This window comes from Engystomops pustulosus, chromosome 6 (assembly GCF_040894005.1).
Source record: "Engystomops pustulosus chromosome 6, aEngPut4.maternal, whole genome shotgun sequence".
Taxonomy (NCBI): Eukaryota; Metazoa; Chordata; class Amphibia; order Anura; family Leptodactylidae; genus Engystomops; species Engystomops pustulosus.
In genome coordinates this window covers 174,390,811-174,418,105 of record NC_092416.1, presented here as the reverse complement: position 1 = coordinate 174,418,105, position 27,295 = coordinate 174,390,811, and the positions used below count along the sequence as shown (strand labels likewise).

Here is a 27,295-nt window from a genome sequence, read left to right as displayed (position 1 = left end):
TAGTTATATTCCTGTACATAGGGGCAGTATTATAGTAGTTATATTCTTGTACATAGGAGCAGTATTATAGTAGTTATATTCTTGTACATAGGGGCAGTATTATAGTAGTTATATTCTTGTACATAGGGGGCAGTATTATAGTAGTTATATTCCTGTACAAAGGGGGCAGTATTATAGTAGTTATATTCTTGTACATAGGAGGCAGTATTATAGTAGTTATATTCTTGTACATAGGAGCAGTATTATAGTAGTTATATTCTTGTACATAGGAGGCAGTATTATAGTAGTTATATTCTTGTACATAGGGGGCAGTATTATAGTAGTTATATTCTTGTGCATAGGGGGCAGTATTATAGTAGTTATATCGCTGTACATAGGGGGCAGTATTATAGTAGTTATATTCTTGTACATAGGGGGCAGTATTATAGTAGTTATATCGCTGTACATAGGAGGCAGTATTATAGTAGTTATATTCCTGTACATAGGAGGCAGTATTATAGTAGTTATATTCTTGTACATAGGGGGCAGTATTATAGTAGTTATATTCTTGTACATAGGGGGCAGTATTATAGTAGTTATATTCTTGTACATAGGGGGCAGTATTATAGTAGTTATATCGCTGTACATAGGGGGCAGTATTATAGTAGTTATATTCTTGTACATAGGGGGCAGTATTATAGTAGTTATATCGCTGTACATAGGAGGCAGTATTATAGTAGTTATATTCTTGTACATAGGAGGCAGTATTATAGTAGTTATATTCCTGTACATAGGAGGCAGTATTATAGTAGTTATATTCTTGTACATAGGAGGCAGTATTATAGTAGTTATATTCTTGTACATAGGGGGCAGTATTATAGTAGTTATATTCTTGTACATAGGGGGCAGTATTATAGTAGTTATATCGCTGTACATAGGGGGCAGTATTATAGTAGTTATATTCTTGTACATAGGGGGCAGTATTATAGTAGTTATATCGCTGTACATAGGAGGCAGTATTATAGTAGTTATATTCCTGTACATAGGAGGCAGTATTATAGTAGTTATATTCTTGTACATAGGGGGCAGTATTATAGTAGTTATATTCTTGTACATAGGGGGCAGTATTATAGTAGTTATATTCTTGTACATAGGGGGCAGTATTATAGTAGTTTCATAGTTTCATAGTTTCATAGTTTCTACGGTTGAAAAAAGACACTTGTCCATCAAGTTCAACCAAGGAAGGGAAGGGATTGGATGAGGAAGGGATTTAGGGGAAACAATTCTATATAACATAACCATCAATGTTATTTAGGTGTAAAAAGGCATCTAGACCCTTCTTGAAGCTCTCTGCTGTCCCTGCTGTGACCAGCGCCTGAGGCAGGCTATTCCACAGATTGACCGTTCTCATAGTAAAAAAGCCCTGTCGCCTCCGGTGATTAAACCTTGATTTCTCCAAACGGAGACAGTGCCCCCTCGTCTTTTGATTTGATCTAATCTGAAACAACTTCCCACCATATTTTTTGTATGGACCATTCATATATTTAAATAAATTAATCATGTCCCCTCGTAGTCGTCTCTTTTCCAGACTAAATAAATCTAGTTGTTTTAATCTTTCCTCATAACTGAGACCCTCCATACCCCTTATCATTTTTGTGGCTCTACGTTGAACCCTCTCCAGCTCCAGGGCATCCTTTTTATGGACCGGTGCCCAGAACTGGACAGCATATTCCAGGTGTGGCCGAACCAGTGCCTTGTATAGTGGTAATATTACATCCCTATCACGAGAGTCCATACCACTTTTGATACATGACAAGATCCTACTAGCTTTAGAGGCAGCTGATTGACATTGCATGCTGTTATTCAATTTATGATCTACTAGTACCCCCAGGTCCTTCTCAACAAGGGACTCTCCCAGATTTACTCTCCCAGATTTAGTTATATTCTTGTACATAGGGGGCAGTATTATAGTAGTTATATTCTTGTACATAGGGGGCAGTATTATAGTAGTTATATTCTTGTACATAGGGGCAGTATTATAGTAGTTATATTCTTGTACATAGGGGCAGTATTATAGTAGTTATATTCTTGTACATAGGGGGCAGTATTATAGTAGTTATATTATTGTACATAGGGTGCAGTAATATAGTAGTTATATTCCTGTACATAGGGGGCAGTATTATAGCAGTTATATTCTTGTACATAGGGGGCAGTATTATAGTAGTTATATTCTTGTACATAGGGGGCAGTATTATAGTAGTTATATTCTTGTACATAGGGGCAGTATTATAGTAGTTATATTCTTGTACATAGGGGGCGGTATTATAGTAGTTATATTCTTGTACATAGGGAGCAGTATTATAGTAGTTATATTCTTGTACATAGGGGGCAGTATTATAGCAGTTATATTCTTGTACATAGGGAGCAGTATTATAGTAGTTATATTCTTGTACATAGGGGGCAGTATTATAGTAGTTATATTCTTGTACATAGGGGCAGTATTATAGTGGTTATATTCTTGTACATAGGGGGCAGTATTGTAGTAGTTATATTCTTGTACATAGGGGCAGTATTATAGCAGTTATATTCTTGTACATAGGGGGCAGTATTATAGTATTTATATTCTTGTATATAGGGGGCAGTATTATAGTAGTTATATTCTTGTACATAGGGAGCAGTATTATAGTAGTTATATTCTTGTACATAGGGGGCAGTATTATAGTAGTTATATTCTTGTACATAGGGAGCAGTATTATAGTAGTTATATTCTTGTACATAGGGGCAGTATTATAGTAGTTATATTCTTGTACATAGGGGGCAGTGTTATAGTAGTTATATTCTTGTACATAGGGGGCAGTATTATAATAGTTATATTCTTGTACATAGGGGTCAGTATTATAGTAGTTATATTCTTGTACATAGGGGGCAGTATTATAATAGTTATATTCTTGTACATAGGGGGCAGTATTATAGTAGTTATATTCTTGTACATAGGGGGCAGTATTATAGTAGTTATATTATTGTACATAGGGTGCAGTAATATAGTAGTTATATTCCTGTACATAGGGGGCAGTATTATAGTAGTTATATTCTTGTACATAGGGGGCAGTATTATAGTAGTTATATTCTTGTACATAGGGGGCAGTATTATAGTAGTTATATTATTGTACATAGGGTGCAGTAATATAGTAGTTATATTCCTGTACATAGGGGGCAGTATTATAGCAGTTATATTCTTGTACATAGGGGGCAGTATTATAGTAGTTATATTCTTGTACATAGGGGGCGGTATTATAGTAGTTATATTCTTGTACATAGGGAGCGGTATTATAGTAGTTATATTCTTGTACATAGGGGGCAGTATTATAGCAGTTATATTCTTGTACATAGGGGGCAGTATTATAGTAGTTATATTCTTGTACATAGGGGGCAGTATTATAGTAGTTATATTCTTGTACATAGGGGGCAGTATTATAGTAGGTATATTCTTGTACATAGGGGGGGCAGTATTATAGTCGTTATATTCTTGTACATAGGGGCAGTATTATAGTAGTTATATTCTTGTACATAGGGGGCAGTATTATAGTAGTTATATTCTTGTACATAGGGGGCAGTATTATAGTAGTTATATTCTTGTACATAGGGGGCAGTATTATAGTAGTTCTATTCTTGTACATAGGGGGCAGTATTATAGTAGTTATATTCCTGTACATAGGGGGCAGTTTTATAGTAGTTATATTCTTGTACATAGGGGGCAGTATTATAGTAGTTATATTCTTGTACATAGGGGGCAGTATTATAGTAGTTATATTCTTGTACATAGGGGGCAGTATTATAGTAGTTATATTCTTGTACATAGGGGGCAGTATTATAGTAGTTATATTCTTGTACATAGGGAGCAGTATTATAGTAGTTATATTCTTGTACATAGGGGGCAGTATTATAGTAGTTATATTCCTGTACATAGGGGGCAGTATTATAGTAGTTGTATTCCTGTACATAGGGGGCAGTATTATAGTAGTTATATTCCTGTACATAGGGGGCAGTATTATAGTAGTTATATTCCTGTACATAGGGGGCAGTATTATAGTAGTAATATTCTTGTACATAGGGGGCAGTATTATAGTAGTTATATTCCTGTACATAGGGGGGCAGTATTATAGTAGTTATATTCTTGTACATAGGGGGCAGTATGATAGTAGTTATATTCTTGTACATAGGGGGCAGTATGATAGTAGTTATATTCTTGTACATAGGGGGCAGTATTATAGTAGTTATATTCTTGTACATAGGGGGCAGTATTATAGTAGTTATATTCTTGTACATAGGGGGCAGTATTATAGTAATTATATTCTTGTACATAGGGGGCAGTATTATAGTAGTTATATTCTTGTACATAGGGGGGGCAGTATTATAGTCGTTATATTCTTGTACATAGGGGCAGTATTATAGTAGTTATATTCTTGTACATAGGGGGCAGTATTATAGTCGTTATATTCTTGTACATAGGGGGCAGTATTATAGTAGTTCTATTCTTGTACATAGGGGGCAGTATTATAGTAGTTATATTCCTGTACATAGGGGGCAGTTTTATAGTAGTTATATTCTTGTACATAGGGGGCAGTATTATAGTAGTTATATTCTTGTACATAGGGGGCAGTATTATAGTAGTTATATTCTTGTACATAGGGGGCAGTATTATAGTAGTTATATTCTTGTACATGGGGGGCAGTATTATAGTAGTTATATTCTTGTACATAGGGGGCAGTATTATAGTAGTTATATTCTTGTACATAGGGGGCAGTATTATAGTAGTTATATTCTTGTACATAGGGAGCAGTATTATAGTAGTTATATTCTTGTACATAGGGGGCAGTATTATAGTAGTTATATTCCTGTACATAGGGGGCAGTATTATAGTAGTTATATTCCTGTTCATAGGGGGCAGTATTATAGTAGTTATATTCCTGTACATAGGGGGCAGTATTATAGTAGTTATATTCCTGTACATAGGGGGCAGTATTATAGTAGTAATATTCTTGTACATAGGGGGCAGTATTATAGTAGTTATATTCTTGTACATAGGGGCAGTATTATAGTAGTTATATTCTTGTACATAGGGGGCAGTATTATAGTAGTTATATTCTTGTACATAGGGGGCAGTATTATAGTAGTTATATTCTTGTACATAGGGGGCAGTATTATAGTAGTTATATTCTTGTACATAGGGGGCAGTATTATAGTAGTTATATTCCTGTACATAGGGGGCAATTTTTATTAGTAAAAAACAAACATAAATACAGAAATACTTTTCCATCAAAATAAATCATAGATCATTCAGTATAAATCATACATGTTCATAAAAAATAAAATGTATATTAAATGTAACTTAAGAGTCCATTTTAGCTGAAAGGGAAACAAAAAAACAGAAAAAAAACAAATGCTTCCACATTATATAATCAGACATATTTCACTCCAGATGAATGTTCCTCCAAAGTCTTATATTCTCCCCCTTTTTCCTGACCTCTAATGACCGGATCCACCTGAGCTCGGACATGATGAGACTTATGGCCTTATGATGGTGGAAGTCCTCGCTATGGATGGACACTCTGGTTCTCATGTGCCAGTGGTAGTACTTGATGACCTGGATCACTATATACATGGTCTCCTGGTTGGTGTTACTTACAGTATGTGTCACACCATAGAGGATCTCTGGGTACCTGAGGGACTGCAGTGATGTTAGTCTTAGCTTGGTGGATATGTCACGCCAGATATTCCGTCCACCCCAGCACTCTGATATAAAATGGACCATAGTCTCCTCTGTCTGACACCCGAGGGGACACATACGATCTACCATACTGAGGAACTTAAGATTCCCCCTGACAAACAGTTTCCCCTGTAATGAGAGCCAGGTGATGTCACGAAACTTATGGGGCAGCCTCCGACCATTCAGAAACCTCAGGCTGTCCTTTAGGGTGGTGGTTGGACAGTCTGGAAGTGCCAGCTGCAGAGAATAGAAGGTCCTACAGACTCTGGAGTACAGATCTCTCCTGGTATTACTTTCAATAAAAGACTTATCTATCCCCCATTTCCGTAAACACCTGAGACCATACTCCAGATACTGGGGGAGGAAGCCAGGAGTCCATCGGCCCCTCTTGAGACTGCCGCCTCGCACCCAAGACTCTGCAAAAGGCAATATCCAGTCCCTGACACTACTTACCCACAGGAGACCATTATTTGAGTCCAGGCTACCGAAATTAACTTTCAGAAACACTGAGTCAAAGAAGACCCTTGGATTTAACATATCCAGCCCACCCTCTCTCCTCTGCAGGTAGGTGATCCCTCTTTTTACTGGGTTCAACCTGTTCCCCCATAAAAGTTGGAAGAACAGGCTAAAGAGCCTAGCGGAGGAAGATTCTGGCAAAGGAAAGACAACAGAGACGTAGAGGAAGACAGGGACCAGGTAAGTCTTCAGCAGAGCAACCCTTTCTCTATAGGTCAGCCTCCAGTTCTTCCATCGCTGAACCTTTACATTTCCGGCTTCCAACTTCTCCCCCCAATTTAGTGCAGAATTATCTTCCCTCCCGAATTTAACCCCAAGGATTTTAATATGGGTGGAGGCCTTTACAAACTGTGGCAGATCAAAGCCAGGAGCAGTATCCAATGTCCAGAAAGCTTGACTCTTCTCAAGATTGACCAGAGACCCGGAGGCCTCTGAGTAACTTCTGATGGCTGCAGACAACATCTCCACCTCACGAGGTTCAGATATCACCACAGTCACATCATCCGCGTAGGCAACAACATCCAGGGGCAAGCAATGGGGGACCTGCACCCCCTGAAAATCACACCGCTGCAGTGATCTCAGGAATGGATCTATAGCAAACACATACAGCAGTGGACTCAGGGGGCAGCCCTGCCTCACCCCCGCCTCTACCCTGAAAGTGTCACCCTGCCAACCATTGATCAGAGGAAAGCTCTTCGCCTCTCTATATAAAGTTCTCAGCCAATCCACAAATTCTCCCGGAATACCGTACTTTGATAAAGTTGCCCATAGATAATCGTGGTCAACCCTGTCAAAGGCTTTAGCCTGGTCCAGACCTACAACATATCTCCCACACCTCAGAGCTTTACATCTCTCAAACATCTCCCTTATCGAGAGGACTGCTCCAGAGATGTTCCGCCCTCTTACTGTGCCGTACTGAGAGCCTGCCAACAGTGCCGGGGACAAACAGACTAATCTAGAAAAGAGGATTTTTGCCAGAATTTTCCTATCAACATTCAAGAGGGCGATGGGCCTCCAGTTCTTGATGTCACTTGGCTCTTTCCCTTTGGACAGCAGAATTAGCGATGAGACCCTCATGGATGGAGGCATCAGGTGATTTTCTAGACAATTTCTGTAAACATCCACAAGGATTGGAGCCAAGAGGTCTCTGAACTTCTTATAAAATTCTGCTGTAATACCATCTGGACCTGGTGCCTTCTTCAGATGTAACTTATCAATGGCCTCTTTTATCTCCTCCACTGTTATTTCTGCTGTCAAAGGAGAAAAGTCCAATTCTCTAGTATCAGGGCCTGGAGTTGCCTCCAAGAATTGGGTCACTTTTTCATTATCCAAAGCCTTCTTCTGAAACAAGTCAGTATAGTACGATCTCACCACTCCCAGGATACCCTCCCGAGACTCTTGTAAAACACCCTGGGAGTCAGTGAGACCTGCGATCAGTTTCTTCTCTACACGCTCCCGGCAATTCTCAAATGGATCCGGTGCCCCTCGGGTTCCATAGTCCCTTTCCACTACCAGGGAGGTGTACCTACTGTACTGATACTGTCTTATCTCAGATTTCAGCCGGTCAATCCTTTGTTGGTCATCCCCACCCGCCGAATAGAGTGACTCCAATTCTTTACGCAGTCTCAGATACTGGCTGTACTTACTTCTCCCCTTCTTAATTGACAGTTTCTGTAAGAGGGACCGGATCTCCTCCTTGACGTCCTCCCACCAGTCAGCCATGTTGTCATAAAAATCCACTCTGTCCAGTTGGTGCAGCAAAAAAGATGAAATGTATTCCTGGACAGAAATATCATCTAACAGACTAGAATTTAGTCTCCATAGTCCTCTTCCAACATCAGGATACTTAGAGGAACCCAAACAAAAATATAAGGCAAAGTGATCCGAATATGGGACATTCCTTTCCATTCTCTCACTGATGGCTTCAGTAGGACTTACCAGAGCGAGATCTATCCTGCTGCTGCGTCCTGCACAGGTGTAGGTGAACTTTGGACTCCTACCACCCTGTACAAAAACATCAGACAGGCCAGCCTGCTGAATAATACTGTTAAGGACCTTACAGTCTCTGGTAAGAGGCCTACTGTTCCTGTCCCTGGTGGTAGTGGTGGCATTAAAGTCCCCGGCCATGATGACAGGAATTGATGTGAACAGATAAGGCTTTACATCGTTAAAAAGCTGAGTCCTTTCGGTCACTGTCTGTGGGCCATAGATGTTAATGAGCCGGAGTCTTCTGCCTCTGATGGTGACCTCTAGCAGCAGGCACCGTCCCATCGATATCTCAGTGAGTCTGTGGACGGTGACATCATGGGTGTTAAACAAGATGGAGACCCCGGCATAAGGCTCCACAGCCAGCGACCAAAAGGAAGGACCAGACTGCCAATCTCTCTCCGCCTCTCGCATGAGACCCAAGGTGTTTAAACGGGTCTCCTGTAAGAAAAACACATCGGCATTGAGATATCTTAGATGATCATACACAACATGTCTGGTCCTTCTAGCCCTAATACTGTTTACATTACTGGTGATCACAGTAAGATGGAAGTCTGCCATTAGAAAAAGAAGAAGAAAGACCATCCCCATCATCATAAGTCAGAGTCAGAGTTATCTTCCTGACTACCGGTTTCCATATCCCATACTGACTGAGACTCGGCATGAAGGGGTTTCCTTTTTGTGGGAGGATCCCCCCCTGGATCATCATCATACTCCTCCATCATGCGCTTCAGTTCTCTCTCTATTTCCTCCTCTCCATCTGACTCGGACAGTACGCTGTACCTATTTGTGGTTACAGTAACATCAGCCTGACTCTGCATTTTCATTTTAGAGGGTTTTTGGACGGTGGTCCACGCACTCTCGGGTTTTCTGGTGCTCTTATCCTTCTTCCTCTTTTTAACACTATGATTTCCCCCAGTGGTCGGTGTCAGTTCGGGGGAAGGGACAGGCACTGGCTGCTCTATAGGCTGCTCCACTACCTCCATGTCTCCCTCTGTGTTACCTGTCCCTGGATGGTCCGGGGTAGCACCACTAATATCTGGGGTCTCTGGCACAGTACACACTGACCCTGACAATAGGGCCTCCTCCTCCTGCTCCTCTTCTGGTACATCTGCCCCTTCCATTAGGTCTTCATCGGGGAGGTCCCTACAGATGTTGTGCCAGGCTTCAGGACCGTCTCTGTGGGGGTGACCGATTTGACCACAAAGGTTGCATCTGATGGTCTGGCAGTTGGCGCTCACATGGCCGAGGTCCCCGCACAGGGTGCACTTCACTGTGGTGCAGTTACTTGCCACGTGACCTGATCTCCCACACCTAAAGCATAGCCTGGGCTGACCGACATAGAAACACACACCCTTCTCTCTGCCAATAAAGAAGGAGTTGGGGAGGTGATGGGTGATGTTCTGGTTCTGATGTAATTTAACCAGGACCCTCCACCCCCCGGTCCAGATCCCATCCTCATCCCTGGTCTTGGTCATGTCTGACATGAGGGTGCAATGTCTCTTGAGCCATATGATGATATCTTGAGGGGGGACAGACTCGTTCCAGAACATTATGGTGACAATCGCTGTATCTAGTTTGGAGATGGGAATGAAACTAAACTTGTTCCACCCCTCAGTATCTCTATAACGGGGTTGTTGAGCCCAGAAACGGTCCAGATTAGACATCAGCTTGAAGCTAATGTCATACCCCTGTCTGTCAGGCAGATTTATTACGGCCAGGATGTCGGCTGGCTGGAAACCCATCTGGGTGCATAACATATCCCTCACCACGTGCCTCCTGTCAGGCAGATCCTCCTTAGCCCCTCTATGCCTAAACCTGACAACGTTCCTCCTCTTGAAAGCCTGGCCGGTGTAATGGGTGCTAGAGGAGAAAAATGGGGAACCCCGACTCCATGCATTCCCTGATGACTGACCCCTGTCCTGCTGTAGGGGATGTGTGGGCCGGGGACCATCAGTAGTAGGGGGCTGCTGACCACCCGGACCATGGGGCTCTGCTGTCTGTGGTGTAACTAAGGGGGGGAACTCTTCAGCCGTAGATTGACCCGCTCCCTCCGCAACAACATCAGGGCCCTCTGTGTCTCCAGTTTCCATATACTGCACCTGAGATGCCTGCTCAGCTAGGACATTATCCACAGAGACATCAGCAATTTCAGACACTTCAGTAACAGAAATATCAGCAATTTCAGACATATCAGCAACACTATTAAGAGCATTAAGCTCCTGCAGATCACAGTCCTGAATGTCCTGCTCACATACACCCCTCACCACACAGTTCTGTGTAAATACATCCTGAGGTGCTACAGAGTTACCTTCTGGTGGGAGTCCAGAGTCCTCCTGAAGTGCACTGCCACCTGGGACTTGTGGTGCCTCCTCCACTTCACTGCTGTTATCAGGTAATAGTCCACGGACAGCTGGAACTTGCAGTGCCTCTCCAGAGGTTGCTGGGACTTGTGGTACCTCACCAGTGGTTGCTGGGACTTGTGGTGCCTCACCAGCGGTTGCTGGGACGTGTGGTGCATCACCAGCGGTTGCTGGGACATGTGGTGCCTCACCAGCGGTTGCTGGGACGTGTGGTGCATCACCAGCGGTTGCTGGGACGTGTGGTGCATCACCAGCGGTTGCTGGGACGTGTGGTGCATCACCAGCGGTTGCTGGGACGTGTGGTGCATCACCAGTGGTTGCTGGGACTTGTGGTGCATCACCATGGGTTGCTGGGATGTGTGGTGCATCACTGGGAGCTGTTGCAGGACTTGGCTGTTGCTGTCTTTTCTTATACACGACTCCCTCCTCAAAAGGCAGAGTAGCTGGTTGCAGTATGGGTCTCACATGGGGCTGCGGGGTCTCACACCTGGATGATGAGGCCTGGTCTCTCTCAAACCTTTGTTGGTTCCTGTATGTCTCTCCCACTGGTCCCATCTGCTCAATGGTGGCCTCCATCTCCTGCACAACGTCAGCCAGTTGTTTGGCCAGTGAGTCCAGCTTCTTGTCTAGCAGGACCTGCTTCCCTGGGTTTGCTGCCCTCAGTTTGTAAGTGCAGTCTATCTGTTTCTGCAGGTGAAGTTTCTGGATTTTGAGTGTCTCCATCTTCCTCACCAGTCCTGGGATCTGTCTGGCCAGCTGGAGCTCAGGTGATGGGGGCTGCAGTTTGCTGCTAGGGTGCTGTTTGCTTGCAGGCCTGGATCCTGTAGCCACACTACCACCGCTCTTTCCTGGCCCCTGAGATTTTGGCACAGAGTCCTGGGACTTCTGGTGTTTTGCGGTCGCTGTAACTGCACTGGGGTCACAAACTGCTAATGGGCGATTGAGCCCCGGATGTTTTGCAGACACAACATTAGTGGTACCTCTAGATGTTCCTTCCTGGCCGCCTTTGGTCTCCTTTCCAGCTTGCAGGCCCCCAGACCTTGTGCGCTCCGCTGGTAACATAACTCGCTGCTGCAGGTTCTCCTGGATGGTCTGTCTCTCCAGCGATGTCCTTCTCTGCCTGCCCGGGGTGGAGGTGGATTGTCCACCTGAGGCCTGGGATGGAGGCTGCTGCACACTCTGCATGTTTCTTGCTCTTGGACTTTCCAACAGCTTACTTTTACTTTCAGTCATACCTAGCTTCACCAGGTTCTTACATGTTCCTACTTCCATACCGACTGTCCTTCCATTACTGGAACTTGCACTGCTGCCACTGCTGCTTCCTTCCATAAAGACTTTAGGATTTACATCCCTTTCTTTAGCTGGCTGGTTGCTGTTTGCCAGATTAGGCCTTGGAGCCTGGGCCTTGCTTGGGGAGCTTCCCCACCCAGGGTGGCCCCGCCCTGGGCTATCTCCAGACATGCAGAGGTCTCAGGAGCTCAAACCACGCACAACCTCACCTCTAGGAGGCAGGATTATAGTAGTTATATTCCTGTACATAGGGGGGCAGTATTATAGTAGTTATATTCTTGTATATAGGAGGCAGTATTATAGTAGTTATATTCCTGTACATAGGGGACAGTATTATAGTAGTTATATTCTTGTACATAGGGGGCAGTATTATAGTAGTTATATTCTTGTACATAGGGGGCAGTATTATAGTAGTTATATTCTTGTACATAGGGGGCAGTATTATAGTAGTTATATTCTTGTACATAGGGGGCAGTATTATAGTAGTTATATTCCTGTACATAGGGGGCAGTATTACAGTAGTTATATTCCTGTACATAGGGGGCAGTATTATAGTAGTTATATTCCTGTACATAGGGGGAAGTATTATAGTAGTTATATTCTTGTACATAGGGGGCAGTATTATAGTAGTTATATTCTTGTACATAGGGGGCAGTATTATAGTAGTTATATTCTTGTACATAGGGGGTAGTATTATAGTAGTTATATTCCTGTACATTGGGGGCAGTATTATAGTAGTTATATTCCTGTACATAGGGGACAGTATTATAGTAGTTATATTCTTGTACATAGGGGGCAGTATTATAGTAGTTATATTCCTGTACATAGGGAGCAGTATTATAGTAGTTATAGTCTTTGCTAGTATTGTAGTAGTCCTAATGGTTACAGAAATTTAATTTCCTGCCTTTGGACTTGGCGTTGAACTTGACCTTGTATTAACGCTACCTAGTAATTCTGAATATAACCTCGGGTCCTCCTTCTGGGTATCCTCCATTGTTCTACACGTTTGGCCTGGTACTAGGGTGGCCTGTGTAATGCTTAGTGAAGGCCTTCGTGATGGCCCAAGGCAAGGTTAGATTTGAGAACTTGAAGACATCTCACCAACCAAGCAGGAGCATCTTAAGATTATCATGTTCTGATCCTTCTTTCTCTTCCTCAATCAGTCAGAGAATAGTCCACCCTCTCCCAATCAGATATTGAGGTCACCACAAAATCATCAGGTTTGGCCGAGTATCTGAGGATCCTGGCCTGTATTATGGAGATCCTTCTCTTGATGGGTCCTCAACTTTTTGAGTAACTAAGTTACAAATTTTTCCTTGTTTATCACCCAAATGGACAATTTTTGGGGGTTGGTCTTGAAGGTATCACCAGAAAGATCTAAGAGTCTTTGAAGTGTTGAGGAAACTCCTGGTGAGCCTCGTCTAGGACCCTCTATCGGGAGATCCCAGTGAATAATTAAGCATGTAACGTATTCCCCGTAGAGCCACTCAACCGGCAGTGTCTTGCCCGTAATCTCAAGATTGCGCTTGGTTTTTGTGTGGGCTCATTCATGTGTGGAGGTGACCTCTTGATTTACAGCTTTGCCTGGTGTTGTCTTCTGTACATTCTCTTGCCACCCCCCCCCCCTGGTCGGCCATTGTCCTCCTGGTCGGCCATTGTCCTCCTGGTCGGCCATTGTCCTCCTCGTACTGGCTCGCCCTGCTTTCCTTCATTCCTGTTTACTCTCTTTGCTTCCTATTTCGTGACACTTTTACTTTCGCCGCCGCCTTCTTGAGACATCTTTCCCCTGGTTAGAAGCTTAGAATGAGGCCGGAGGAAACACAAGCCTCCTGGGAGATAATGTTACCTCCTTGATGGGATCGTGTTGCCTCTTTGTGCTTTGGGTTGTGTTACCTCTTCACCTTTGCCTTGATGTGTCTGTGACTCTTAAGGTTGTCGTTGGGTATTACTGGTCAATTGAGAACGCAAACAAATCTGTTACTCCTAAGATTACGGCGGTGACGTCTTTACTTTTACTGTTTCCTCCAAGCCGGAGACACAAGGGCCCGACCAAGAAATATCTATCCTGGTAGCATTCAGAGCTAAATTACACAAATCACCCCAGAATTACTATGCAAATGAGCTGAATTCTGGTGTCATTTTAAAGATTAGAAATTCAAACTTAAAAAACACACCAGAAACTGTGGTATAGAACCAGAGATACAGGACGAGAAAGAACTGGACCTATACTTTCAACTCATACATTGGGGGTCATTTACTAAGGGCCCAATTCACGTTTTCCCGACGTGTTGCCCGAATATTTCCGATTTGCGCCGATTGTACCTGAATTGCCCCGGGATTTTGGCACACGTGATCGGATTGTGGCGCATCGGCGCTGGCATGCACGCGACGGAAATCGGCGGGGCGTGGGTGTAAGAAAACCCAACAGATTCGGAAAAACCGCCGCATTTTTAAAAAAAAAGTGTCGCTTGACACGTGCTTACCTGCACCCAGCGTAGGACGGTGAACTTCAGTGCACTCCGACGGAATTCAGCGCAGCAGCGACACCTGGTGGACATCGGGCACACTACCTTAGTGAATCCCGGCCGGACCTGAATCCTCCACAGAGAACGCGCCGCTGGATCGCGAATGGACCGGGTAAGTAAATCTGCCCCATTATCGGAAATACTTACCTTTAAAATGACACCAGAAGCATCAGACCCTAGCTGCTATAGAGCCATAGCTGGAGGCATCTCTCAGTGTAACTAATCTTAAGCAAAAAGTCCATTTGCATATGCATTGGGGGTAATTTTAGGTAAGCAAATGAGTGATGGTTGACTTAAAAATCCATCGACCTTTACATGGATGGTCAAAGGTATTCAACAATATTGACCTCAAGTCAAGCATATGGCTCGTGTTTGCCCTCTAGTGGCCACATTTGCATGAAAAATCATGAAAGGTTTGATTTAGAGCTTTATAAGATAGTAAAATTCATGGATACGCTTGTGAAGTGTTGCACTTGTCCTAGTACATATCAGTCATCGCTCAGGGAGTCTCCAGTGAGCGGTAATGGCCCTTACATACAAACTGGATAAGCCGTGATAACATCTTAAGTACATAATTGCCGGGAGATTGCTTCCTTATGCCTATGACTGAGAGGGCCGTCATTACTCTGAAGACTCCTTATAGATGGACTCTGCCGCTGATTGCTGATGTAAAGCCAGGATAGCACTGGATAGGACTGCCCCTTTAAGTCCTTGAGTCGCCCTTATGTGGTGAAATTCTATTCAGACCTGACAATATATAATAATACAGACCCCCCCAGACCTGACTATATATAATCATACAGACCCCAGACCTGACTATATATAATCATACAGACCCCAGACCTGACTATATATAATCATACAGACCCCAGACCTGACAATATATAATGATACAGACCCCAGACCTGACAATATATAATAATATAGACCCCAGACCTGACAATATATAATAATACAGACCCCAGACCTGACAATATATAATAATACAGACCCCAGACCTGACTATATATAATAATACAGACCCCAGACCTGACTATATATAATAATACAGACCCCTGACCTGACTATATATAATAATACAGACCCCAGACCTGACAATATATAATAATACAGACCCCAGACCAGACAATATATAATAATACAGACCCCAGACCTGACTATATAAAATAATACAGACCCCAGACCTGACAATATATAATGATACAGACCCCAGACCTGACTATATATAATAATACAGACCCCAGACCTGACAATATATAATGATACAGACCCCAGACCTGACTATATATAATAATACAGACCCCAGACCTGACTATATAAAATAATACAGACCCCAGACCTGACAATATATAATGATACAGACCCCAGACCTGACTATATATAGTAATACAGACCCCAGACCTGACTATATATAATAATACAGACCCCCAGACCTGACTATATATAATAATACAGACCCCCAGACCTGACTATATATAATAATACAGACCCCAGACCTGACTATATATAATAATACAGACCCCCAGACCTGACTATATATAATAATACAGACCCCCAGACCTGACAATATATAATAATACAGACCCCAGACCTGACTATATATAATAATACAGACCCCAGACCTGACAATATATAATAATACAGACCCCAGACCTGACTATATATAATAATACAGACCCCAGACCTGACTATATATAATAATACAGACCCCAGACCTGACTATATATAATAATACAGACCCCAGACCTGACTATATATAATAATACAGACCCCAGACCTGACTATATATAATAATACAGACCCCAGACCTGACTATATATAATAATACAGACACCAGACCTGACTATATATATAATAATACAGACCCCAGACCTGACTATATATAATACAGACCCCAGACCTGACTATATATAGTAATACAGACCCCAGACCTGACTATATATAATAATACAGACCCCAGACCTGACAATGTATAGTAATACAGACCCCAGACCTGACTATATATAATACAGACCCCAGACCTGACTATATATAGTAATACAGACCCCAGACCAGACTATATATAATACAGACCCCAGACCAGACTATATATAATACAGACCCCAGACCAGACTATATATAGTAATACAGACCCGAGCCGGGAAAATATAAAAAATTACAGACCCCAGTCCATACAACGAACAATAATACACACGCCAGACAGGACAATATATAATAATGCAGACCCCAGTCCAGACAATAAATAGCAGCTTCATTGCTAGGGACACTACCTGTTCCAGGACGGATGGTTCCCAATAAATAATGGTCCCTGAAATTCCTAACAGAGGGACATCCTCACAAGGGATGAATAAGAGGGTGTATGAATTATTGCTGGTGGGGGAAGGAGGGACTACATTTTAATGGTCATGATCTACTGATAATCTAATATCTCCCCCCTGATAGGACACCGTGTACCGCCTCACCACCAAAGGGTTAATAGAAGGAGTGATCTCGGGTTATAACGCCACAGTGTTCGCCTACGGCCCCACAGGTAAGTGCTGGAGGTGCGGGCTACCTTATGCCCTTATGTATAGGGGTGCGGGCTACCTCATGTATAGGGGTGCGGGCTACCTCATGCCTCATGTATAGGGGTGCGGGCTACCTCATGTATAGGGGTGCGGGCTACCTCATGCCTCATGTATAGGGGTGCAGGATACCTCATGCCTCATGTATAGGGGTGCGGGCTACCTCATGCCTCATGTATAGGGGTGCAGGATACCTCATGCCTCATGTATAGGGGTGCGGGCTACCTCATGCCTCATGTATAGGGGTGCAGGCTACCTCATGCCTCATGTATAGGGGTGCAGGCTACCTCATGCCTCATGTATAGGGGTGCGGGCTACCTCATGCCTCATGTATAGGGGTGCGGGCTACCTCATGCCTCATGTATAGGGGTGCAGGCTACCTCATGCCTCATGTATAGGGGTGCAGGCTACCTCATGCCTCATGTATAGGGGTGCGGGCTACCTCATGTCTCATTTATAGGGGTGCGGGCTACCTCATGTCTCATTTATAGGGGTGTGGGCTACCTCATGCCTCATGTATAGGGGTGCGGGCTACCTCATGCCTCATGTATAGAGGTGCGGGCTACCTCGTGCCTCATGTATAGGGGTGCAGGCTACCTCATGCCTCATGTATAGGGGTGTGGGCTACCTCATGCCTCATGTATAGGGGTGTGGGCTACCTCATGCCTCATGTATAGGGGTGCGGGTTACCTCGTGCCTCATGTATAGGGGTGCAGGCTACCTCATGCCTCATGTATAGGGGTGCGGGCTACCTCATGCCTCATGTATAGGGGTGCGGGCTACCTCATGCCTCATGTATAGGGGTGCGAACTACCTCATGCCTCATGTATAGGGGTGCGGGCTGTCTCATGTATAGGGGTGCGGGCTACCTCGTGCCTCATGTATAGGGGTGTGGGTTACCTCATGCTTCATGTATAGGGGTGCGGGCTACCTCATGCCTCATGTATAGGGGTGCAGGCTACCTCGTGCCTCATGTATAGTGGTGCGGGCTACCTCATGCCTCATGTATAGGAGTGCGGGCTACCTCATGCCTCATGTATAGGGGTGCGGGCTACCTCGTGCCTCATGTATAGGGGTGCGGGCTACCTCGTGCCTCATGTATAGTCGTGCGGGCTACCTAATGCCTCATGTATAGGGGTGCGGGCTACCTCATGCCTCATGTATAGGGGTGCGGGCTACCTCGTGCCTCATGTATAGTGGTGCGGGCTACCTCATGCCTCATGTATAGGGGTGCGGGCTACCTCATGCCTCATGTATAGGGGTGCGGGCTACCGCATGCCTCATGTATAGGGGTGCGGGCTACCTCATGCCTCATGTATAGGGGTGCAGGCTACCTCATGCCTCATGTATAGGGGTGCGGGCTACCTCATGCCTCATGTATAGGGGTGCGGGCTACCTCATGCCTCATGTATAGGGGTGCGGGCTACCTCATGTCTCATGTATAGGGGTGCGGGTTACCTCATGCCTCATGTATAGGGGTGCGGGCTACCTCATGTCTCATTTATAGGGGTGCGGGCTGTCTCATGTATAGGGGTGCGGGCTACCTCATGTCTCATGTATAGGGGTGCGGGCTACCTCATGTCTCATGTATAGGGGTGCGGGCTACCTCATGTCTCATGTATAGAGGTGCGGGCTACCTCGTGCCTCATGTATAGGGGTGCGGGCTACCTCATGTCTCATGTATAGGGGTGCGGGCTACCTCATGTCTCATGTATAGAGGTGCGGGCTACCTCGTGCCTCATGTATAGGGGTGCGGGCTACCTCATGTCTCATGTATAGAGGTGCGGGCTACCTCATGTCTCATGTATAGGGGTGCGGGCTACCTCATGTCTCATGTATAGAGGTGCGGGCTACCTCGTGCCTCATGTATAGGGGTGCGGGCTACCTCATGTCTCATGTATAGAGGTGCGGGCTACCTCATGTCTCATGTATAGGGGTGCGGGCTACCTCATGTCTCATGTATAGGGGTGCGGGCTACCTCATGTCTCATTTATAGGGGTGCGGGCTACCTCATGCCTCATGTATAGGGGTGCAGGCTTGTGTGGTACGGAGTATAAGTTGTACTTTACTCTCTTGTGAGGTTGTGGCAAGACGTACACCATGCTGGGCACCGACCGGGAGCCGGGGATCTACATCAGGACCTTGAATGATCTCTTCAAAGCCATCGAGGAGACCAGTGATGACATGGATTATGAGGTCCTCATGTCCTACTTGGAGGTGAGTGGTGGGGGCCATCATATAAGTCAAGTCTCCTATATATAACCCGGATGGAGAGGTCCGAGCACCACACTTCATCATTGTACAGTGGCCAACTATGGACAATCTACGACTGAAGTGAAGAAAAGAGGTCAATAGAAACATCACAAAATAATACTCCCTGACACAGATAATACCGCCATGTATTACCGAAGAGCCAGTTATATACCATACAAGAGAATAATACCCAAATAATCCTTCCTGAAAGGAAATCTACCACCACAATCCATCCTGATAATCCAGAGACACTTACTCATAGATCCAGGCACCGGGACTGTGGTAATCTGCTTGTATCTGTTATCCATGGCCTCCTCCCTTCTAAAATCAACTGTTATAATTATGCTAATGAGCAAGAAGGGCTCTGGGGAAGTTAAGAGAGCCCCTATATCCTGTAGCTTCACCGGCTGTTACACTGTCTCGCTCTCACGCTCCCTCAGCACTTCCCTCTCCCTCTGTCAGATGTAGTCACACACAGTAGGAGGGGGGAGTGCTCCTGGCCTGTACAGTGTAACAGCCTGTGAAGCTACAGCACAGAAGGGCTCTGGTAATGTCCCAGAGTCCTTCTGACTCATTAGCATAATTTTAACAGTTGATTTTAGAAGGAAGGAGGCCATGGAAAAGAAATATAAGCAGATTACCACAGTCCCGGTGCCTGGATCTATCAGTAATGTCCCTGGTTTATCAGGATGGATTTTGATGGTAGATTTTTTTTAAGCATTTCACATAATACCGCCATAAAGAGCAAAAATATAAGTGACGTAAACAGATGCCACATAGAGTATACTAATACCACCGAGAGCTGCAATATTACTAACATAATACCGCCATATAGAGTAAAGATATAAGTGATGTAAACAGTATAGAGTATATAAGGAGTATACTTTATACTAATACCAACAAGACCCGCAATATTATTAACATAACAACATAATACCGCCATCTAGTACCCGCATAATATTCTCTAGCCCACATGATCTCACCATATAGTTCCATATTACTTAATATCACTAGCATACTTAAAACATAATACCGCCATATGGTGCTCAGTAATAACACAATACACCCCACATTAATACTGTATTGCAGTGCTGTTGGGATATAATACCGCCACATGGTCCTCAGTAATAACACAATACACCCCACACTAATACTGCATTGCCGTGCTGTTGGGATATAATGCCGCCATATCGTGACATGTTATGACCCCTGTAAGCTGGGCATGTATGGGGTGTACGTAGCTCGGTGTTGTGTACAGGACAGGGCGTTGACACGTTGAAGGGCTCAGATTTCGTGGATAATCCTCCCTCTCCATGGCGTGTGTTGCCGCTATCTCCCGGCTTCCTGCCTGATAACATTTACCGCTCACTTGGCCGCATCCTCCATGTGAGCGACACAGATAATCGCCATGGTGACGGCGCGGCCTCGCATGTGCGCTCCATCTCGTGTGGCCTGTGCAATATTTACTCAAGACATCGTCTGCAGCAACCGAGAAGACAAACAGGGAAGAGGGAAACCGCAGGAATCAGTGTAAAGCGAGACGTACATTACATAGATGGCGGATTATATTACCGCCATACTGAGCGGCACTCAGGTGTAATGCCAAACCTAGGCATACGTCTCCTGGAGGCTGTGAGGGGATTCATACCTACTAACATAAAACTGGAGGGGTATTATAATGAGCTGCCATATCATACACATATATACTTTTCATACACACCAACACCTATATCAGTGTATTCATACACACATACTAGCACAAATAAATGTAAATATTCATATATAATCAGATATACACATACACTCATGCATAAACATTCACACACAAATATGCTTAAATATATATATATATATATATATATATATATATATATATATATATACATATATACATATACATATACACACATATACACACATGCATATACACACACACACACATATACACGTACACAAACATACATATACACACACAGGCCTATACACACATGCATATACATATAAACACATACACACATATGACACACACATACATATACACACATGCATACACACACACACATATACACATACACAAACATACATATACACACACAGGCATGTATACATAAACACACACATACATATACACACACATGCATATAAACACATATACACACATGCATATACACACATACATATACACATGCATATACACATAAACATATACACCCACATATGCATATACACACACACACATACATATACACACATGCATTTACACATATACACACACAGGAATATAAACACACATGCATATAGACATAAACACACACATACATATACACACATACATATACACACACATGCATATACACACATACATACATATATATACACACATACATATACACACACACATGCATATAGACACATACACACATACATATACACATAAACACATACATATACACCCACATATGCATATACACACACACACATGCATATACACATAAACACATACATATACACACATATACACACATGCATATAGACACATACACACACATGCATATACACACACATACATCTAAACACACATACACACATGCATACACACACATTGGAACTGGTGCATAATCTTACACAAATTTATAATCACATACACACTTAATACTATATATATGAATTCATACACAACAAATATATACATGCTCATGCACACAGACACATGCGTATGTACACACTTATACTTTGCTGTGATTTCATACACCGCCTTATGCAGACGCACAACCAGCAAGGGAGACTTTTTGCTGTGGGTTTCATGAATAAATCTGATGGCTACAGATGTATTACTGTCACTTCTTACATCTAACTGTCCTGTTCATCTTACAGATCTACAATGAGATGATCCGAGACTTGCTGAACCCAGCGCTGGGCTACCTGGATCTACGAGAAGACTCCAAGGGAGTGATACAAGTAGCTGGAATTACAGAGGTGTCCACCATCAACGCCAAAGAGGTGCCCGGATGATGATTTTGCATATTAATATTTCTGTCCAGTAGGGGGCGCAGGGAAGTCCTCACTTTACTGCTGTTGAAAAGACTGTAAACCCTCATGGTGCACAATTACTGTCAATATAAAGGGCCTAAAATACCTCTGTAAACTGCCATACAATAACCAAAGCACTACAATAATACCCCCACAGGGTGCACATAAATACTAATATAGTACAGCACCAAATGTATACAGTAATATGGCCAGTGCACAAACAATATATACAATATATACCCAAATGTGTGTATATATAGTGCCACACAACAAGCTAATACAATAATACCGTCATACGGTGTACAACTAAAATCAACATACAGCCGCAACAGGATATCTGTATAATGCTATACATGTGCTACATGCATATCATAATACCACCATATAGTTACTGCCAAAAATACTTCAATATCGTAGCAGTAAGAAAATAATACTTCCATACAGTGTACAAATAATATCAACATACAATGCCACAAAAAATACCTCTAAGTAGCACCATACAACACCAAGATATATAAATAATACCGCCATACAGTTCACAAATAATGCAATTTTGGCAACGTATATTGCCAAAATTGTTTCTGTATGCTGCTACTGTATACTGCTGGTAAAGGAACGCCATAATACCACCATACAGTGCACAAATAATATCAATATACAGTGCCCCAAAATACCTCTTATAAAATAATACCGCCATGCAAGTGGTCATACACTACTACCGTACAACAGCAAAGTAATAAAATACTGCTACCATATTATGATGCACAACTAATATACATACATATGGGCAAATATACCTCTATATAGTGTAATAAAATAGTACCGCCATCTGGTGCACAAATACTGTGCCCAAGGTACCGCTATGTAGATCCATTCTACATCATTCTATACCGCCATACAGTGCACAAATTATATCAATATACAGTGCCTGAAAAATAGCTCTTATAAAATAATACCGCCATACAGTGCACAAATTATATGAATATCCTGCTATATGGTGCTCCGCAACACCAGACTGACCGGATATTACACCTTCAGATCATGCAGCTACTAATGAAAGGAAACAAGCAGAGGACGCAGGAGCCCACCGCCGCCAACAAGACCTCCTCGCGCTCTCACGCCATCCTCCAGGTGACCGTACGGCAGAAGAGCCGCGTCAAGAACATCACCCAGGAGGTCCGCGTAGGGCGACTATTCATGATAGACCTGGCCGGGTCAGAACGAGCCTCCCAGGTAAGTAGTAACACACGTTTATTACGGTATTATATCGTATATAGTATAACGCATTGTATAGACAGTAGGGAGCAGGTCCCTACCAGTCCATATATCACACATCACATACATGGTAGTGGTCATGTGACATATGGATACACACATAGTAGATGACAATGGCTCAGCCGCTGCCACACGACGGCCCTTTAGACGATTCGTTCTGCGTTCCTTGAGGCTTTTTATGATCGAGTCCTTTTATATGAAACCTGAGACCTCGCTGAGGACAAAGACTCTGCCGCCGCTGTGCTGTAGTCCTGACAGATAGCGCCACCTGCTGGGTCTGGACAGGATTGCTCCAAGCTAGGCCAGCGTAGTAGTAATAATACCGCCACACCGTGCACAGAATGGAACTGACTGTGGTGGTTCTGGTCCATGTTGTGCACATCATGACTAATAGTGTCCCCTGTAAAAGAGTCAGACAAAGTGTCCTCATCTGAGAGTGATCCATAATAAGAGAGAGAGCAATAGTGCCCTCATATTAGGGGGAGCCATAGTTCCCCTACAAGAGAGGGAGCCTTAGTGCCCCATATTAGGGTGAGCCATAGTGCCGCCATATAAGGGTGATCCTTAGTGCCCCATATTAGGGTGAGCCATAGTGCCCCCATATTAGGCCGAGCAATAGTGCCCCCATATAAGCGTGATCCATAGTGCCCCCATTTAAGGGGGAGCCATAGTACCCTCATATTAGGAAGAGACATAGTGCCCCAATATAAGGGTGAGCCATAGTACCCCCATATAAGGGTGAGCCATAGTACCCCCATATAAGGGTGAGCCATAGTACCGCATTATTAGGGTGAGCCATAGTACCCCATTATTAGGGTGAGCCATAATACCCCCATATTAGAATGAGCCATAGTGCCCCCATATTAGGCCAAGCCATAGTGCCCCCATATTAGGCCGAGCCATAGTGCCCCCATATTAGGCCGAGCCATAGTGCCCCCATATCAGGGTGAGCCATAGTGCCCCCATATTAGGCCGAGCCATAGTGCCCCCATATTAGGCCGAGCCATAGTACCCCCATATTAGGGTGATCCATAGTCCCCCCATATTAGGCCTAGCAATAGTGCCCCCATATTAGGCCTAGCAATAGTGCCCCCATATTAGGGTGAGACATAGTGCCTCCATATTAGGGTGAGACATTGGTCACTCCAGCTTTTTCGCCCACAAACTAAGCCAATTCAGATGCTGCCATAGAAGACCCTTTAAAAGAGCCAGGCTCAGTGCCCCTGCAGAGATCTGGGTACAGTGCCCTCTGTAGTGCCCACATATTATGTCCACAGTGCCACCTTATCAGCACCCACCAGAAAAGAAGACATAGTGATCGAAACAGTGCCCCCCCCCCCATAGTAGTGCTAACCGTAGTTATACCATATCCATACCAGCCACAGTGCCTCCAGTCATATTGTACCCCTGCCAGTGCCAGTGCCCCATAATTCAGCCACATATAACTCCACACTATCCACGGCAGTCACAGGTCCAAGGCTTCATTTTGGACTTCATTTTTCCTGATGCAGACTCAGAACCGGGGTCAGCGGATGAAGGAGGGGGCGCACATCAACCGCTCCCTGCTGGCGCTGGGCAACTGTATCAACGCCCTCAGTGACAGAGGGGTCAATAAATACGTCAACTACAGAGACAGCAAGCTGACCAGACTCCTGAAGGTACAGTCTTTACAAGCCAGTGATTGTCAGCTCTGTGCTCCAGCATGAACTCCCATCATTGCATCCTCCTACTTACCTTCATTGCAGGACTCTTTGGGTGGGAATAGCCGCACGGTGATGATCGCCCACATAAGTCCGGCCAGCAGCGCCTTCGAGGAGTCTCGGAATACCCTCACCTACGCTGACCGTGCCAAAAATATCAAGACCCGGGTAAGTAGAGACACTTACATGACCGACATGTTGGGTAACCCTCAACTAATATCCATGGAATCCAACGGATCCACAGAACCCTGGTGTTAGGGAGTAGTAGAGGGTCCTGACATCATTCTGGTTCGTCTTCTTTCCACCAGGTGAAGCGGAACCTTCTCAACGTCTCGTATCACATCGCCCAGTACACCAGTATCATAGCGGACCTGAGAAACGAGATCCAAAGACTCAAGGAGAAGATCGATGAGCAGGGCCTGAAGCACATGAGGAATGAGAGGAGCGATATTCGCAACATCCAAGGTAGTGCCTGGCTTCTTTGGGCAGATAAATCCCATCGCGTCCCAAGAATTTCATACCTAACATCTCCCAATCATCTGTCCACCAGCCGAGGTTCAGCTCCATACCTTACCCTATGATCGGCGGGAGATGGACCAGCTCCGGGAGCAGCTGATCAAGGCTTTCAGGGAACAGATGGAAATCCGCAAACAGCTGATGGACTTGGAGAACAACCACATGGAGATACAGATGGAGACTTCCCGTCACTTCCTCATCATTGCAGAGTAGGTGGAGAACTGCCATCCTTCTACCTGCACTCCAGGTCCTAAGTCAGTGGTGGCGAACCTATGGCACTGGTGCCAGGGATGGCACTCGGAGGCCTCTCTGTGGGAACCCAGGCCGTCTCCCAGGCACAGAGTTTGGCAGACCCATATGGCATCTTCCTGCAGTCTCAGGTAGTCTAGGTAGTGTCCTGCTATTTTAAAGTGACCCATCCTGTGCTGTTTGGTCCTGTCCGAAGAGAGAAAAGGTGTCGAATTGGAGCTCAAAGATTCTGGTAGCAGTAAGTTTGTTAGTGCCTAAATTGCTGTGTTGGCACTTTGGGAAAAGCTAGTGGTTTTTGGGTCTCATTTTGGGTAATCGATCTCTAAAAGGTTCACCATCACTGTCCTAAGTCCTTGAACCTGACCATACAATGACCATAATTTTGACCAACTTTGGAGTAGGTTTTTATAAAAATGACTCCGGGGGTACTCTATAGGTGAAACCTTTGTCTTGTGGTTACAGCTGGGAGCAAGAAAAAACGCGTCGAGTCCGCAAGTGGCGAGAAGAACTGCGGAGGGAATCGTATGTCAAAGATGATAGCGAGAAGGATTCGGACACCGGAGATGACCAGTCTGATATCATGGAGCCACCGGAGGTGACGACGGCCAGAGAGAACGTTCATGCGCTGGTAGTGGATCAGAGCAAGCTACGCCGCCAAAAGGTGAGTAGCAAACTCCACCCTGTTGTATTAGATGTGACTAGAGTGTAAAATATAGATCAGTACAACGTATGAGGAACATCATCTGCCCATTATATGACTCGTGTTTTTAGCAGTTTTCCCTTCAGAAGGTTCTGTCTGTAATGTTTAGTTGTTTCGGAGCTGGTGGCCGGAGACCAGCTGCTCCGATGTCTCCCATACACTGCACCCAGAGAAAACTCTGCTCATACCAGTCTTCGATACTCGGATGCATCAGCAGAGTCACATAGGACATTATAGAGAAGTACTGGCCTGGTATCTGTTCTTGATTCTCTTGATTTCTCTTCTCCAGATGGAATTAGAGAAACGATTCAAAGAAATCCGGCAACGAGCAAGAAGACTGGAGGAAATATTGCCAAAAAGAATCAGCTCGGAGGAGCAGAGGGAAGTTTTGAGCCTCTTGTGTAAAGTCCATGAACTGGAGATTGAAAACACGGAGATGCAGTCCCACGCCTTGCTCAAAGACAACATGATCCGGCAGAAGAACTACATGGTGCAGAAATTCGAGCAGCACCGGTGTCTGTGCGATGAGATCATCAAGCAGCAGAGACGCATCATCCTTGGTGAGGCTTCCCACTGAGTTCT

General features: G+C 44.4%; 1 protein-coding gene across 1 annotated transcript in view; it reads left to right on the top strand.

The window, feature by feature from the left end:
- KIF19 (kinesin family member 19) overlaps positions 1-27,295 on the top strand; it is a 63,015-nt gene that overhangs the window by 26,958 nt on the left and 8,762 nt on the right. Inside the window, exons 4-13 of the mRNA XM_072112529.1 lie at positions 16,869-16,956; positions 19,071-19,207; positions 22,118-22,243; positions 23,312-23,506; positions 25,060-25,206; positions 25,294-25,416; positions 25,557-25,713; positions 25,799-25,973; positions 26,476-26,674; positions 27,003-27,273. Of these exons, the coding sequence (XP_071968630.1) occupies positions 16,869-16,956; positions 19,071-19,207; positions 22,118-22,243; positions 23,312-23,506; positions 25,060-25,206; positions 25,294-25,416; positions 25,557-25,713; positions 25,799-25,973; positions 26,476-26,674; positions 27,003-27,273 (1,618 nt within the window). The remainder of the gene's footprint in view (positions 1-16,868; positions 16,957-19,070; positions 19,208-22,117; positions 22,244-23,311; positions 23,507-25,059; positions 25,207-25,293; positions 25,417-25,556; positions 25,714-25,798; positions 25,974-26,475; positions 26,675-27,002; positions 27,274-27,295) is intronic.